This window comes from Maylandia zebra, linkage group LG18 (assembly GCF_041146795.1).
Source record: "Maylandia zebra isolate NMK-2024a linkage group LG18, Mzebra_GT3a, whole genome shotgun sequence".
NCBI lineage: Eukaryota > Metazoa > Chordata > Actinopteri > Cichliformes > Cichlidae > Maylandia > Maylandia zebra.
Window position 1 is genome coordinate 9,278,197 of NC_135184.1, and position 16,277 is coordinate 9,294,473.

Sequence of the window (16,277 nt, forward strand, 5' to 3'; positions counted from 1 at the left end):
CACACCGGGAACAATTGCAGTATATCATTAGTTTTATTTTATATATTTACAGAAGAATAGTGTCAAAAAGGTTTTATTATCATCATTCTTTTTATTATTTTTAACGGTGCTGTGGGAAACATTTGCATCGGCCCTGAGAGTTGAGTCCCACCCCACACTGGGATGAAACCACAGGTCTCTGTGAACCTCTGCAGCAGAACTCCCCTCAGCTGATGTAAATCGCATCTCTTCTCAGCACATGGCTGACTGATTCCTTTCACAGAACCCTTTATTATACAGTCACTGATGGGCTGGTGCTCGTGTGATATCTAGATCTCTCTCTACAGTTACAGAAGTCAACTGTTGTCCGCTACACAAACCCGACAGCCACTGCCAGAAAGTGCCAACATCAGGTTGTTGATGTCTTACCCAATAGCGCATCTCCATGATTTAGTCACCTCTTTCTCTCTCCCTTTTATGTAACACAATGTGATGTTTACTACACTGTCTGTCGCCTTCTCTGGAACAAACATGACGCACTTTTATAGGGTTTATTTTCATGCCCTCAGGTAATTATTGTTCCCCAGCGGGGACCCCATACCAAAGGAAAACACCATTTTGCACATTGAAAACACTGGGAATCACAGGGAAGCACTTTGCACAGTAACTCTACACTATAATGATCACTTCAACCACAGCAAAGGCATCCAGGAATCATCAATCACTTCAAATCAATATTTTGGAATGAGGAATAGCGAATGGTCTTATTAAATTAGCTGGCTTAGTTTTAAGAGGTAAAGGAAATCTCTTATGAGAGCTCCACTCCTCTTTAGTTGTTTTAGTCTTTTAAATAACTAACAAATGTACACATTTTTCATAGTTTTCTAGCATGTTAACCATAAACTTTCTAAATTAAAGCTTTTATCTTAAGTGAAATGTTAGAAAACAATCACTTGGTGCCAACTAGGGATGTTATTGCAAATTCACACCATTTTAAAGCCGATCGTAGCTGAATAATAGATGAAATTTCACGTTCTAATGAAACCTAAAAACAACAACTTAAAGTCACTTTGAAAAGGCACCGTTTATACCCGTGAAGTGCTTTGATGTAAATTACCATAAGGTTGAACAGTATGTAAAAACAACACTGAGAAGGCCAGTGGTATTTTCTTCTTACAGAAATTCTGCTAAAATTAAAGAGTGAAGGAATTGTGGCAGCTGCTAATGAAAAGATGTCCAAATGTTCTTAGTTGTACCTTCTGTGATTTTTATGGAGAAGAATGTGTGTTTGTTGTTTGTGATTCCTTATGTTGCTTCTGTTTCCACACACTTTACTCTTTAGGGGGGAGAGCAGTGATGACGGATTAGTCACACTCCTGCCTGACATTTGCTTCTCATTCTGTCCCTCTCCCCCGCTGCTGACACACACAGCGACCCTTCGGCTCAAGTGCTTCAGATGGACACCACCACTCCCCTCATCACATGATGGAGCACTGCTCGGCTGACCCGGCCCCGGGGCCCCCAGGAAGATTGAGAGAGTCCATGTCAAAGTTAAAGCCAGGAGGCTGGAGAGGAAGAAAAAAAAAAGAGGAAGAAGCCTATAAATATTTGTGCTCATTTCAAATCACATAAAATTCAGATTAAAACATCAACCGCAGTTCTGTTATGAAAGGGACAATCAAATGACAGCACATTTTCTTTCCCTGAAATCTTAGTGAGGTCAAACACACAATGGTGTTTTTACTTACTGCATCACCTGCTAGCTCTTTAGGTGGTTGTCCAAGGTCTTGCAGCTGTTGGTAAAAGAAACAGGATAAGTTACCAGTTTCACTCTACACATAAACTGCTTTTTTATGAGATAAGAGATAGTGCTGCATCACCTTTTGCATCAGGTCCATGATCCTCTCAAATGTGCTCTCTTTATCTGCTGCACCCTCTCCCTCTCTCTCAAAGAGCTTACAGATGTCTCCCATGATTTTGGCCTGCTGCTCATAGCGCTGGTAATCCTCTGGACTAAGGCTCGGTTTGTTGGTTTCCAGCCACTCTGGGTACTGCAAGAATGAAGTAGAGTTAATGCAAATACTGAATGGGACACTGCAGAATATAATGTCTGCTATAAAACCAAAGGCACACCTTAGTAGTGATTTCCTTCAGAGATGGATAAAGAACCTCCTTAGAGAGAAGATTCTGCATGATAGACTGCATGATGGGCAGGATGTTTCCATCATCACCACCTCCTTCACCCTCCTCCAACCCTAGGCCTTCTAGTGCTTTGACAAGATCATCTCCAGCTAGTCCCGAAGACTGCAAAAAAACAATCAGACTATGAAGTTGCTCTCATTTGCAAAACCTTCATTATATTTGCTCAATTTCAGCTTGACCCACCTTCAGGTTGTCTGCATTTTTGGCCAGCCCCTGAAGGGTTTCTTTTAGACAGCAAGTGAATTCTTGTTGGGAGGCAGTGTCAGTACCTGCTCAGAATAAACAGAGTATTTTGTGTAAACTAACAAGCCAAAATAGGCAGAAGACTAGAAGTAAACTATAGTCAACACAAGTCTATATCTTACCAACTTTTCCCGCAGCCTCTGATAGCTTTTGAAAGTGTTGGAGAAGCTCCGGCTCCTCCTGAGCCAGCTCCGTCATGGCCTTCTCCCACTCCTCCTTAGCTTGGGCAGCCATGTCCCCTTCAAAGAGAGTCTCGAAGAGCTTACAGTCCTCTAGCAAAGGGGGCTGAGACAGGCAAAGAAGAGAAAACAAACAAAATCCCTTATATAGAAATAAGGAAAAACAGAGGAAGATGTTCTTCTTTTCAGTGCATCTGAATTGAAACAGTTTTGTTTTTTTATTCTAGACCCGACTCTAGCTTACAATGTTTTAAACTTGACATAAACCTGCAGCAGTCTTGCTTCCTAATAGTAAAAGAACCAACATTTGAAAGCTCAAAACTAAAATAACACTGACACTTTCTAGTTGCAGTTTTGGATAGAAAATTAACAGAAAAAGACAAAAGCACTGCTTTATCAGTCAAATATTGCCATCTGCAAATACTGATATTTACTGATATCAGGAAATAAGAAAGTTGCGATGTTTATCTGTTGTGTGACTTCAGTTTTTTGGTGGTGAAATGTTAAAAAAGTGATGAAGGACTGAAAAGACTTCAAATTGTGTCAGTTATTTCTTAAAATCAACATGTCCTAGATTCCCTAACATTAGGGGTAATAAATTAAAAAAAAAAGAAAATGTATTGGTATTCACTATAAGCCAAACTTTTATTTAAAAATTTGCCACCGTGACACCACCATGGTTGGACTCAACTCTGATGGAGATGAGACAGCGTACAGGACGGATGTAGAGAACTTGTCCCTCTGGTGCTTAGAAAATAACCTGAAGCTGAACGTCCTTAAATCAAAAGAACTCATAATGGACTTCAGGAGGCACAGACAGGTCCATTCCCCTCTCATTAGAAATGGAGAACGAGTGGAATCTGTCTCCACCTTCCGGTTTCTGGGCACCCACATCTCAGCTGATCTCACCTGGACCCACAACACCATCGCCCCGGTAAAGAAGGCCCAGCAGCGGCAGCACTTCCTCTGTGTCCTGAGGCAGAATAATTTGAACCGGAAGCTGCTGCTGGCCTTCCATTCCATTCTAAATATTATATTCTATTCTAAATTATTTCGCAAGCACCTTTTGTGCACCACTGCTGGCTGAGGACGAAGCGGCTGCAGGGTCGGGGGCTGGAGGGGCGGGCGCCTTGTCAAAATCATCCAACGCACCTGAAAGAAAGCGATGATATTAGAACCAATTCACTCAAAATGCTTTTAATGGTTTCATACTCACTGACAAATAATTATCCAGTTATTCTATTGCTATGGGATAACTGGATAACATATAATGCTGCAGCAATTTTTCTGAACTTTAAAATAGTCATTCTTGTTTTTAATCAACTCATTCTGTGTTCAAAATTTAAAAAAAATTCATTATCAAAGAAATGAGCAAAAACATAATATATTCACATTTTAAAACACGAAAGCAGTGACTTTTTTTTTTTTTTTAAACTAACCAATTAATCAACAATCACTTCATTCTTCAAACACCAATTCTGGCTTTTAATTAGGAAAACAACAACCTGCTAAAGTTTAAACTGAGCATAAGAGTGGCAAAGACAGGTTATTTAAATAACTTAGAATATGGAATGGTTGTTCTGAAACTGCTGATTTACTGGGCTGTTCCCACACAACCATCACTGGGGTTTACAGAGAATGGTGTGAAAAGAGAAAAGATCCAGTGAGCAGCAGTTCTCTGGGTGAAAATGTCATGTTGATGTCAGAGGTCAGAGAATAGCCAGGAAGCTTCGAGCTGACAGGAAGGCAACATTAACTTAAATAACCACTCAATGCAACCAGTCAACATACAAAATATGCAAAATACATCAAACTTTGAAGTACATGGGCTATAGGGGCATAAGACAACGCCAGGTGAAATTCCTGCCAACGAAGAACTAATTTGAACATTAGAAGATTAGAAAAGCTTTGACTGGTCTGATGAGTCTTGATTTCTGCTGGAACATTTGGATGGAAGGGTCAGAATTTGGTGTACATAACACAATAATATGTTGTCTTATATAAGACAAATGATGACTTTAAACTGAAGGAAAAACATATAAAGCGGTTTGAAGATTTTTAGCCCTTTTCTGATTGTTTTATTATTGTTATGAATGTCTTTTATATTGAAAACCTACTGTTGAGAAAGTAAAACTGTAGATGATTTAGCCTTTATACATATTTGGAAAAATAAAACTGTTTAAATCCTAAGCTGGGTTGTTTTGAAAATTTGCCTTGAACAAAATATGTAGTTAAGGAAACTGACTCCGTGTTCTGTGCAGATACACGATGAAGGGCACAAACTGAACCCGGATAAAGTTATCTGACAGCAGAGACATTAAGCGATTCGTGCTGACGTTTCTTCTTGGACATTACTCCTGCAGACCCCGGCAGGAGCACCTGACGTTGAGCTAAGCCCTGACACGATGAAAGCACAACAACAACAAAAAAAGGACACAGCGACACCACGAAGCTGCACGAAAACCCCACTGCTGTGTTCAGAAATACACACACTGATAAAATATTAATGCCGACTCTTACTGTCCAATAATTCTTCCAGCTCTGCATCGTGCCCATCGGACGACCCTCCTGGTCCTGACGCCATGATGTTGCCTTCACCAACCCAGCGCGGAAACTGCCGCTTCTGCTGTAAAAATGTCGCAAACACCTCTACGTCACTCCTCCGAGTGAGCGCCGCCTCGTGGCCGGTTAAATAGTTTACTCTGGAGCAAAGTGTTGTTTAGTGTTCTGGAAAACACGCACACAAAAGCACAAATGTTTACATGATACTTCCTGTATTTTATTTGTGTTTGTATTAGAATTTATGTGAGTTTTTAAATGTTTTCTATTTAATTGTGTTCCCCTCCTTTTTGTCATTATCCCATCTTCACCTCATTGATCTTATTTGTCCATTGATCTTACAATGGACAAATTCTGTATCTGTAAATGTATACTCATTGATAAGAAACCACACTGATCTGTACATTTAGTCAGTTTAAAACTCGCACATATTAAACTACAGTTGTTTTATTTGAGAGTTCTGATAGAGAAGTATAGAGAAGATTAGAAGGACTTGGACTGTGAATCTAGCCAAAGTGTGTGATAGAATGAAGTCAGGAGTGGCAGAGAAGTGTGAGGGCGGTGCGGGACACGTGTGAGGACAGTGAGACAGTGGTGATGTATGCAGTTTAATTGATAGATGGGTTCAAGGTGGACAGGTTGGCAGATGAGGTCAGCCTGGAGTCTCTGTGGACGTCGACGTTGGTGGCTCATATTGTGATCTATATTGAGAGCAGGCAGCAGGTGGAAGAGAGCCTGGAGAGATGGAGGTTTGCAATGGAAAGAAGAAGAATGAAAATACGTAAAAGGCAAGATAGATTACATGTGTTTGAATGAGAGGGAGACAGGTGTAAGAGTGAAGCTGCAAGAAGCGGTGATAGTAAAGGTAGTTGATTTTAAATACGTTGCGTAAACCATCCAAAGTAATGGATGGTGCACACGAGAGGTGAAGAAGAGAGTGCAGGCAGAGAGGAGTGGGTGCAGCCAAGTATCAGGGGTGATGTATGATAGAAGGCCAGCAGCCAGAGTGAAATACAATTTTAAGGCTTACAAGATGACCTGCTATGATGACATCTTAGAGATCATGGCGCCATCACTGGAAATGGTTACATCAGAGGGGCAGCTCAGGTTGAATGGCTTGGAGACAAAGTTAGTAAGGAAAGGCTGAAATGGCTGGATCATGCAAAGAAGATGGATAGTAGATATACTGATATGCATACATTTGACAAAGGGTGTTGAAGATGGAGCTGCCAGACAGAAAGATTTATCAAGACATCACATATTTGCAAAAATGCTCCGAAGTTTTTGGAGACGTCCATTTTTTGTCATGCTTTGTGGCAGCTTTTGAACATCTGTGACATCTATTAATGTCAAATCTAGCCTTTATTTAACAACATAAGCAAACTCTATGTTACAATAATTGCACAGCCATTAAGGATCAAATCAGTTTCTGAAAAATGTTCTGTTTTTTCTCCCTCTGCTTGCATCTTACTGTCTTTGAGGCTCGGGACCAGCACTCCTGTTGTTGGACAGAAAGACATCAGTAAGTATTTTGGTTTTCCAATATATTAGCAACTGTCAGTGACATTTATATTAATCAGGCTGAACTTTAATCATACTTTAGATCAGCCTGTTTTACTTATTGTTTTATTTGTCCTGTGGTTTGGGGAAGTTGTTTCTTTACTGATCTTTTCCTGTCTTCTGTTATTAGACTTGAGATATGGCTGCACGATGCTGTTGCTGGTGACTCCAGTTAATTCTACAAGACATGCTGTGTAAGTAAACAAACAACAGTTTGGTCTGCATTTCTTGAAAGATCACATCCCCCAAACTTAGTTTAGAGGGTCTACACTGTATATAGTGAAGTCTGCAAGTTTTCTAACAGCAAAATTTGTTTTGTTCCCAAATCATTTTGCACATCATTAGAATGAAAGTTATTGGCCATGTTTGCATAGCCCTTTTTAAAATGATGCTTTCATGACATTATTGTATGTTGGGTGGGGGTCAGGGCTATCCAGACTGACAATTGGGACATTGAATGTCACCTCTCCGCTGGGGAGGGAGCCTGAGATTGTGTAAATTGGAGTCTGTTTTATACCAAATGCAGAAAAAAATGTTTTAAGAAAGCAATTAAGTTCATGTTCATGTTTGTTTTGTTTTTGTTCCAATATGATTGTTTGCTTGCAGGACACCAGGAGAGATGAGTCCTCCGTCACAGATGGTGTGGTCAGTGAAGATGGTCGCCTGCAGGTTCAAGCTCATTGCATCTCCAACGCACATCCACTGCCACTGTACTTAAGGGAAGTTAAAGACTTTCTTCTGCACCTACATTTGGATCACCTCGATCCATGATAGTCATTCAGGCAGTAATGCCTGGACTGGAAACAAGCCATCCTTAAAACATTACAACATTCCAGCTCCTGTGTTGGAATGAAAAACAAATGTGTTGTTTAAATTAGAGATTGCACTTGTGACAGAACAACAAATATTTTATTTTGATTATATAAGTAAGTACAAAACAAACTTGAGGTAGGCCTAAACTTATTTTCAGAATAATTAGATCTGAGAATGTGTTTCATTGTAAGATTATAACAGTGATGGCAATATAATTGTTTGTTGTTCAGCAGAACAGTGTCCAGTATGTTGGCTGTTATACTTTGTTGTGTTTGAAAATAAAAGTTGGGCTGATTTTTAACATCATTACAAAAAGTGTTGTTAATTATTTTTCAGGTTACCACAAATTGTTTTTTCATTTAGTTGAACTTGAAATGTTTGTCAGTAGGTAAACAATTAAAATTGTACAGTCAGAAATATCAAGTTATTCTTAATACTGCAGACTTGCAATGTATAAGTTGTCCTAACAGTCATCTTAAGTAAGCTTTACTTAGTTTTTTTGAGGCAACGAGTTTCCTCAATTTTTTTGAGTTCTGGGAATTAATTAGATTTTACAGTGTAGCCCCACAGGCCTTAATTGTTGAAATGTGAACGATTTAAATAAGTCAAATCAGTCTTGTATAAATGCTTATGTGATACCAGAGGTCGGGGGTTTCCTTTTTCTATTTTCAGGAAACGTCTCAGTTTTACAGTCCATACAAATAAATATGGTTGTCGGGGTGTCGTTGCTAAGCAACAGCATGAAAAAATATACTCCGAGTGTAAAGATTCAGAGGGAAGCGCTGACAAATGTTTAGCACATCCGGCCCGTAGCGATAGTAACGCTGATGGAGATGACAACATTGATTGTTCACGTGGGGCTTTCTAAAACGTTAACGTCTAATTTTCTAATCAGATATCAGGCAACTCAGGGGTGTGTCCAGGATGGTACGTTGTGGGGAAATCTGAATATTTAATCACAAATAAATACAGTGTAGAAAGTAGGTGGATGATTTTCAGTGTTTAAACATTAGTTTTCATTAATCAACTAATTTTCCAAGGAGCGAAACACATACTTATATAATTGCCCCCATATAAAAGTCATGTCCCCGCTTAAGTAACACAAAGGTTTTAGGATACCATTATTATCAACATCACGTTGTTAGATGATAATTATTGATTCATTAACCTGTACGTCACTTTTACTTTGCTGCTGGAGATTATTTTACTTACTGAGCTATATATTTCTGATTGGTAGTAAAATATGCAATATAATAATTAACTACAGCTTTAAAATAAACAGCAGCCTACAAGATTTGCAAGTAAAATAAAAATAGAATATAGAACTATATTCTATCACCAGCCCTATGCTTTTGTCCAGTGACATTATGATTAACAGTACTACAATTATTCAGTAATACTTATGTAGTTATGACCACGTGTGAATAAATACCTGATTAGAAGGAGAAAGGAAAAAAATATTTTTTTAATCAAATCTTTTTTTTAATTATTATTTTATTATATTTTAGTTGTTTATTTTTATTTACTGCTACTGGGATTATGGTTGATCTGAGCTGTCCTAACTCAAAATGCTGCAATGCAATTTCAAAGTAAGTGGAAACAAGTGATGTTAAATCGAGATTTTGAGATTAATAACCTGAAACTCTGATTTACAGATGGCAAAAATAAGTAAATAAATGAATCAGTCTCTCTCACACATATACACAAACACACGCACATACAAATCAGATTTGGAAACAAGCTTCCATAGCTTATAGCAAGGTATTGCTAATTTCCCAGCCATTTTCTCTTATCAGCTTCTTGGGTTCTGCCACCATCTTTGCCGTTCGTGAAATCTCCCTTAAACTTCAGTCCAAGATGTATTTGAGTGATACTGAAATTAATTTAGGTCAGTGTTCAAAATAGTTAAATATCACGATGGGTGGCAAGTCGTGCTTCTAGAAGGATTCTGGCACAATCAAAAGTGAACTTTCAGGTAGCTCTGCATTTCCAACAAGCATATCATGCTAACAGACTTCACATAGAAAGCTGCAGTCACTCACAGAAGCTTTTCATTATTTTGATTCCCTGTTTTTCATTAGTTTTGCACCAATAAATAGTATTAAACTAATTAGGAAGATTAGATACGAGGGCTCAGAGTAACAGAGCAGTAGCCTGGGTAGCATGGAGGAGGGAGATGAGGAGGAGGAGAAGGAGGATGATTTAAGTCAGACGAGAATAACGGTGCAGACATTTGACGCCTAATTTGGTTTTTTGGGCGGGGAGCAGCTCGTCTGAGCTACTAGAAGATCCAGCCAGGGGGCTGAGGACCTGCAATCGTCGGCTCTCCTACCACTTGCATGTTCTCAGGAGCTGAGAGCAGCAGCAGCAGCAGCAGCAGCAACGAAAAGCAGAAAGGAAACTTCCCGCTGTGGTGTTTTTGCGATCAAGGTAGGCGTTTTGAGAAGTGTACAGGAAAGTTCACAGCACACAGTGGTAGACTTTACTGAGAAGAATTGATTACTTAGTCTACACTTTTATTTTGAAAATCTACAGGCTTTCGACGAATTAGAATTTTCCACCACGAGGAGTAACTTTAAATATCCAGATGTTTTACTAAATATTATCGCGTAGTTCGATTTTTCAAAAGAAAATGTTTGTTATATGTTTTTGAGACTATATAAAAGACTGCAGTGTGGTGTGTTTCTGTGGTTGGAGCAGGGTGTGGCAAGTGGCACTCCCACTTTACTGTCAATGAATGAACTGCATGAGACTAAAACAGAGCTGTCAAACTTACATGTTTTACTTTACAAAGGGGTTACATTCTCCTTTTACCTATTCCCTGATATGCCTAAATATTTCTTCTTCTTCTTTTTAAAGTTTTTCCTTTAATTTTAATTAAGAGATGTGGCTTTTGTTGAGTGAAGAGAAGAGAAGCAAAATGTGATCCTCACTGTACCTTTTATCAGAAGGATTTTGTGCCTCGACTACTTAGGCATTTGCTGAAAAAATCCTATCAACCTTTCAAAACGCAGTACTCAGTTTTGAATACACTGACATCATGCTCTGACTTGCACATACTGAAATTGTTGGCCAACAGTGTTCATCTTGTGCCTCCATCTCTGTAAGTGGATTATAGGTGAAATTGAGTAACTAATGTTGTGTCATGGCAACAAAACAAGGACACCACATGACCTCTCTGCTGGGACACTGAAACATTCGTTTCCTGAACATCTTGACATGATAGTACATCTTAACATTTGTGTGTGCGTGTGATATGTGTAAAACGACTGTGCAGAGGAGCATGATGCTGTCACATCCTGATATAATCTATTTTCTATTTTCAGCATCTCTTGCAATTAAGGAAGCCCCCCCCCCCCCACCCCTTGTGATTTCCATGCTGTGCTGTGCGACGACACTTTTTCCACGCTTTTTTCTCTATCATGACTATTTTTCTCTCCTTTATTCTTTCCTGATTCAATTCCACAAGTAACAAAGCAATGGCAGTAGGAGTAGCGGGACTGATTTTTCCATTACGACCCTCCATATTCATTTATTTTGAGTGGTTTACACAAAGCATAATCGGTACCCTGACTCTCAGGCTGGGTTGGGACTTTTGAACAGGGGGGGAGAAAGAGGACAACTGATGGAAAAGAGAGGGAGTAGCCAGCCACCAAATGAGACCACGAGGAGGAAAGCAAGGAAAGAAAAAGAGAAGAAAAGACAAAACTTGGCAAACATGACAAAGTTACCAGTTGTTCAGCAGCAGCCAGACTGCAGCACATCTGGAACCCATGAGTAACTTGGAAAATTTTTATAAGAAATAGGGGAGGAGGTAGAAAGAGAAACGAGGAGTGGTGAAAGCAAGGGGCCTTGTAGTGACTCAGCCTTCAGCTATTCCACTCCATCACTGTGTTTAAACTATGTGTCCTTCTGTGGCCAAGGCACAGGGCTTCCCCCGTGTTCCCCTCCTCCTAGGGTGAAGTGAGTCACCCTGAATCAGTTTGCATGGTCTTTTTTTTCCATTTCTCTCTTTTTGTCCACTTCTTTGTCTTGATACCTCACCACCAGTTTAGATTTTCACCTCCTCGTCCATGACTGTGTCATAGATGTTTAATAGGACTAATGTAAACAGGCCTTTTCTCCATGTTTATAACTGTCTCTCTGTGTAAGCTGTGTAAGGAGAGGAGCACTTGTGGAGCCAAGCAGGCAATAGGTGTCATGAGGGGAAGGGAGGAAAGGGAGGAAAGGCAGCCAGTGTTGCCAGAGTGAATCTGAGCTGTGAAATGTTAGCTGTGGAAAAAAAAAAACAAGGAAACAAATCCAACCCCCCAAAACACCACTGTAGATCAGCTGCTATATAGAATTTTCCTAAAAGCATTAGCAAGCACAATGACAGGATATGAACTCTTCTGTAAGTTGACTAATCTTGTCAACCTTGCAGTGCAGTGCAGCTGCCCAACCAGTTGCAGTTTGAGGTAAATTATATTATCTGGAAAATACTTGCATACAGATCGCTAAAAGCATTTTGTAAGTAATTTTTGGTATGAAGTCTGGAGATAACACTAGTACTAATTATTTTGGGTGGAAGGCTGAGCAATAAAATTGAGCAAACGGTAAGAAGGATGAGGGATAAGTGTACCAAAAGATATAAGGCAAAAACAGCGATGCTGTGTTTTGTATCAATTTGTATCAAGTTAAGTACTTTTTGAGTGAAGGTTTGAACATTTAGTGGGTGGGGCTTCTGAGCCTGAGCTGTCTGGAGCTCGAGCTTTCGTCTGAAAAGGATTACCACTAAAAATGGTGACCTGATTATTTGAAGTGTTGACCACTTTAACATGTGCATCCACCATTGTGACAGTATGACACCCCAACCCCTGTGGATTTGTAATCTTCTGCGTTGAAGCGTTAAGTTTGGCATTCTGGTCATGTGGATGCTGTGGTTAAATCAAACCTTCATTTACTAAATGAACACTTGCCAATCTGAGGAAGACTCAAAGTAGAAATTAAGAGTATAAACACACTTTATACTGTCACCCAAAAAAGTAAGATTATATATAATAAAATAATAGTGCATTCATTCTCTTCATCATTAAAAATGTTTTTCATTGTCTAGTCATTGTAAAATGCTAATTTTAATAGTCGACATAATCGTGACTAGTCGACTAATCGTGGCAGCCCTAGATGACAGACAGGGGTCTGGGGAGTTTGTAGCATAACACCCATCTCTGAGGACATGACTATTGAGCAATGTCTGAAAGGAAGAGGCTGCACTTGGTACTTCAATTCTGTTGTGAGAAAACGTCTGGAGCTTGTATGAGACATAAACTACCAGAGAAATTAAAATGGTGTGTTTACCAGCTGATTTGACCAGATGTGAATGGGCTGTGACCACAGTGAACTCATTATTTGCAGTTTCGAATTGGGTTTTTAGGATTTGAGTTGTTGTTTAAGTCATTCATGAAAATACAACGGTAGAATTGTTCCACTCAGAAACTGGTATGTAGTCGGATGAACCCTGTTTGCGCACAGGTTGCTGGTCTCGCATAGTTGTCTCTTATATTTCATCTAGAGCCATAAAAAGTTGCATGAGACTCTAAAACACCACTTACTAATCATTATCTTTTTCTTCTTACAGATTTGTCTGCTTGACAGAGGAAACGCCCACAAATAAGAGGAAACTTTTCTGCTTCTCTCATCGCCCAATTCACCTCTCATTATGGCTATAGTCCTCCACTCCAGCCCTCTGCTGTGGACACGGCTGGCAGCCCTGGCTTTCTCCTGTGTGGCATTCTCTGTGGCCGTGCATGGTGCCCAACTCGTGCACGGCACCGGAGACTGGTGCATCTTCTGCTGGGCCTTCAGCTTTGCCGGCACTCTGCTCGTGATTCTGGTGGAGCTCTTCGGCCTGCAGACCAAAGCCCCTGTTTCCTGGAAGAACTTCCCTATCACCTTTGCCTGCTACGCTGCCCTACTCTGTTTGTCCGCCTCTATCATCTTCCCACTCTACTTCCTCAAGGGTTTATCGGGCTCCAGTTCGGTCCGCGACTACCGTATCGTGGTAACCGTCTTCTCCTGCTTGGCTACCATTGCTTACATAAGTGAGGTGAGCATCAGCAAGGCGCGTCCGGGTGAGGTGGCCGGCTACATGGCCACAGGACCTGGACTATTGAAAGTCTGTGAGACCTTCGTGGCCTGCGTCATCTTCGTCTTTGTGAGTGACCCCGTGTTGTACGACCGTCACGATGCACTGAAGTACTGCATGGCCGTGTACTGCATCTGCTTCATCCTGTCAGCAGCCATCATCCTGCTCTGTATAGGCGAGTGTACCGGGTGCTTGCCTTTCCCATTCCCCCGGTTCCTGTCAGCCTACGCCATGCTGGCCGTGGTCCTCTACCTGTCAGCAACCATCATCTGGCCTATCTTCAACTTTGACCCCAAACACGGTGGGGATAAAAATAGGCCATACAACTGCAGCTCACAACCGGGGTTGTGTTTGTGGGATAAGCGCATGGCAGTGGCTGTACTCACCGGTGTCAACTTCATCCTCTACCTGGCAGACCTGATCTACTCCACCCGTCTAGTATTTGTCAATGCTTAAAAAACAGGAAATCACGCTAGCAGTATGCTCCAAATAAAATTTAATTTGCCCACTTTGACAAAGGCTTTGGAATTGCTGTCTCTTTTATTGCTACAAGCAAATGGTGGCATACTCAGTCTAGCACTCTGATCACTTTAATGGTATCACTTGAGGACAAGCCGTGATAGGAGACTAGAGAACAAACTTTAGCATGATAGCACAGCTGAGACAAATCCTGTGTGACTCAATTTGTTGTTTTAAATTTGCCCTTAAAATAATATGATTTGACTTTTGCTAGAACCAGACAGAAGGAGAAAAGCATGCCCTATGGCCCAAGCTGCCCTAACTGTGCAGTGGTAAATATGGAAATGCATTTAAAAAAAGAAAAAAAAAACAAAAGAGAGTGTGCTCAAACCATGAATGAAGCTTTTCATAGGTAGAGATTGACATATTCGGCTGGTCAAAACACAGATCTTGCGCTCTTTTTGGCCCGAAACGTTAAAAATTAGCCCTGAAACCTTGCCGAATTAATTTTGTGTGAAGTATACTGCATGACTGAATTTCTTAGAGAGAAAGTGAGAGAGAGAGAGAGAGAGAGAGAGAGAGAGAGAGAGAGAGAGAGAGAGAGGGGAGGAGTTGGAAGCAAGTTAGTGGTTGTGTCTACACATACAACAATATGACTTTCTGTTCATGTATTGGGGCATGTAAATGGCAAATATTTGCTTCCAGTCACCCAAATAGACTCTTATCTTTTATATAGAGACCTGAATGTGATTGCTGGAATCTGCTGATATTACTCAAAATTTTTAATGGTAGATCAGTTCCCATTTTTATACAGAAAATACATTTTTCATGTATGCAGGGATGCTTTGGATAGTAGTAATCTACCAACAGATTTCCCAAAAGAAGGCCACGTCTTATTTACATGCTGTGTTCATGTAAATAAGACAGAAAAATAAAAACAAAGCTAATGTTGAGTTTTTGTTTGATACTTTTGGCAGAGTGTATGTCAAAAGTGTATATATAAAAAGAAAATCAGTGAACATTTCAGATTAACTGTTACAGAAAATATTGCAGTGCCATGTGACTGACTTTTGTGGCCTTTTTTTTAAATGGCATCATTAAACTTCATTGCAGTACACAAAGCAGCTGACAGGGTTGCATCAGTCAGTCATTTCTTTAAGTTCATATCCCAACAATTCAACCACTTAAAGAAGTGATGAATTGGTTTACATGATGTTAAAGATGATTGGTAGGCTAGCTTTTGCTCTTGTTATGGAATGTGCATATCTGTGAGCTATAATCTATTGTAAGAACATATATGGATTTAAAGAAACAAGAAAAACATATAGTCAAAGTGCACGTATTAATGTTTTCATTGTGTGTTTATATTTCTGGTGTCTCCAAATATCCAAGAACCTACTAATGCTGGTCCCTCACAGCTAAGGTTATATTCATTACATCTATTTGTTTTGTACTGCTTATAGAAATCTAATAAAAAGGTTTCTCTCAGTCTAGATGTTCTTAGGATTGTAGTCTTTACATTTTTTATACTTTGCTGTTCCAAGTGTGGAAACCGCATCAGTGTTGAAGGAAAATGTATTCCAGTGTTTCAATAAATCCACATGATTAACAGATGTTTGTGTGTTACTTTCATGTTTTTATGCTTTGGTTTAGTCCCCATATGATCCAATTTGAACATTTTATTTAACTCTAAACTTATTTTTAGCCACCCTGTTGGTGTAGCTCCTCTTCTTAGTCAAGGCTGAAAAATGCCAACGTCTATTAGAAGCTGCAAAATCTGGTATAGATATTTAATACTAAGTGTGTGACACACACACATAGGAAAATAACTGGTAAATAAGTAGGTACCTGTCCAAATGGAAACAGCCAGGGTTTAAAGCAAGAGCCCAAAAAAATCAATACCTTCAGTGGCAACACGGGGCTGGCTCCAAAAGTGAGTCCCACAACCAACTCTAATGTTAATACCTCCACCTTTCCAGCCAAAAAAAAACAGCGTGTTGGTCTAAAGAGCTTGGAAAGAAAGCAACTGAACTTCTTTGAGTTTCTTGAGTTTCTATTTAAAACTGAGGTGAAACGCCATTGTAATGGAGAATGTCACTTTAAGAGGGATGGACTTGACCTCCTGACTATGAATAATGAAGATGATAAGGTGCTGACTC

The 16,277-nt window shown here is 39.9% G+C and overlaps 2 protein-coding genes across 2 annotated transcripts; one reads left to right on the forward strand and one right to left on the reverse strand.

Annotated features, from left to right (window-relative positions):
* Positions 1–14: 14 nt before the first annotated feature.
* On the reverse strand, positions 15–5,255 carry pex19 (peroxisomal biogenesis factor 19). The gene is made up of 8 exons (XM_004555192.4): positions 5,124–5,255; positions 3,667–3,755; positions 2,547–2,709; positions 2,365–2,450; positions 2,113–2,283; positions 1,860–2,030; positions 1,728–1,772; positions 15–1,544 (listed from the first exon to the last, which is right to left on the reverse strand). Exons 1-8 carry the CDS (start codon positions 5,185–5,187, stop codon positions 1,458–1,460), a joined length of 876 nt encoding a protein of 291 aa, XP_004555249.1. The 5' UTR covers positions 5,188–5,255; the 3' UTR covers positions 15–1,457.
* Positions 5,256–9,799: 4,544 nt separating this feature from the next.
* Positions 9,800–15,731, forward strand: LOC101466547 (myeloid-associated differentiation marker homolog). Its single transcript, XM_004555193.5, has 2 exons — positions 9,800–9,965; positions 13,153–15,731. Exon 2 carries the CDS (start codon positions 13,234–13,236, stop codon positions 14,113–14,115), a length of 882 nt encoding a protein of 293 aa, XP_004555250.1. The 5' UTR covers positions 9,800–9,965; positions 13,153–13,233; the 3' UTR covers positions 14,116–15,731.
* The last annotated feature ends 546 nt before the right edge of the window (positions 15,732–16,277 follow it).

Coding starts and splice junctions, on each gene's coding strand:
- LOC101466547 (XM_004555193.5), top strand. CDS start 13,234: ATGGCTATAGTCCTCCACTCCAGCCCTCTGCTGTGGACACGGCTGGCA.
- pex19 (XM_004555192.4), bottom strand. CDS start 5,187: ATGGCGTCAGGACCAGGAGGGTCGTCCGATGGGCACGATGCAGAGCTG. Junction 2,451..2,546: donor AGAGGCTGCGGGAAAAGTTG/GTAAGATATAGA, acceptor TATTCTGAGCAG/GTACTGACACTGCCTCCCAA. Junction 1,773..1,859: donor TCATGGACCTGATGCAAAAG/GTGATGCAGCAC, acceptor TTTTACCAACAG/CTGCAAGACCTTGGACAACC.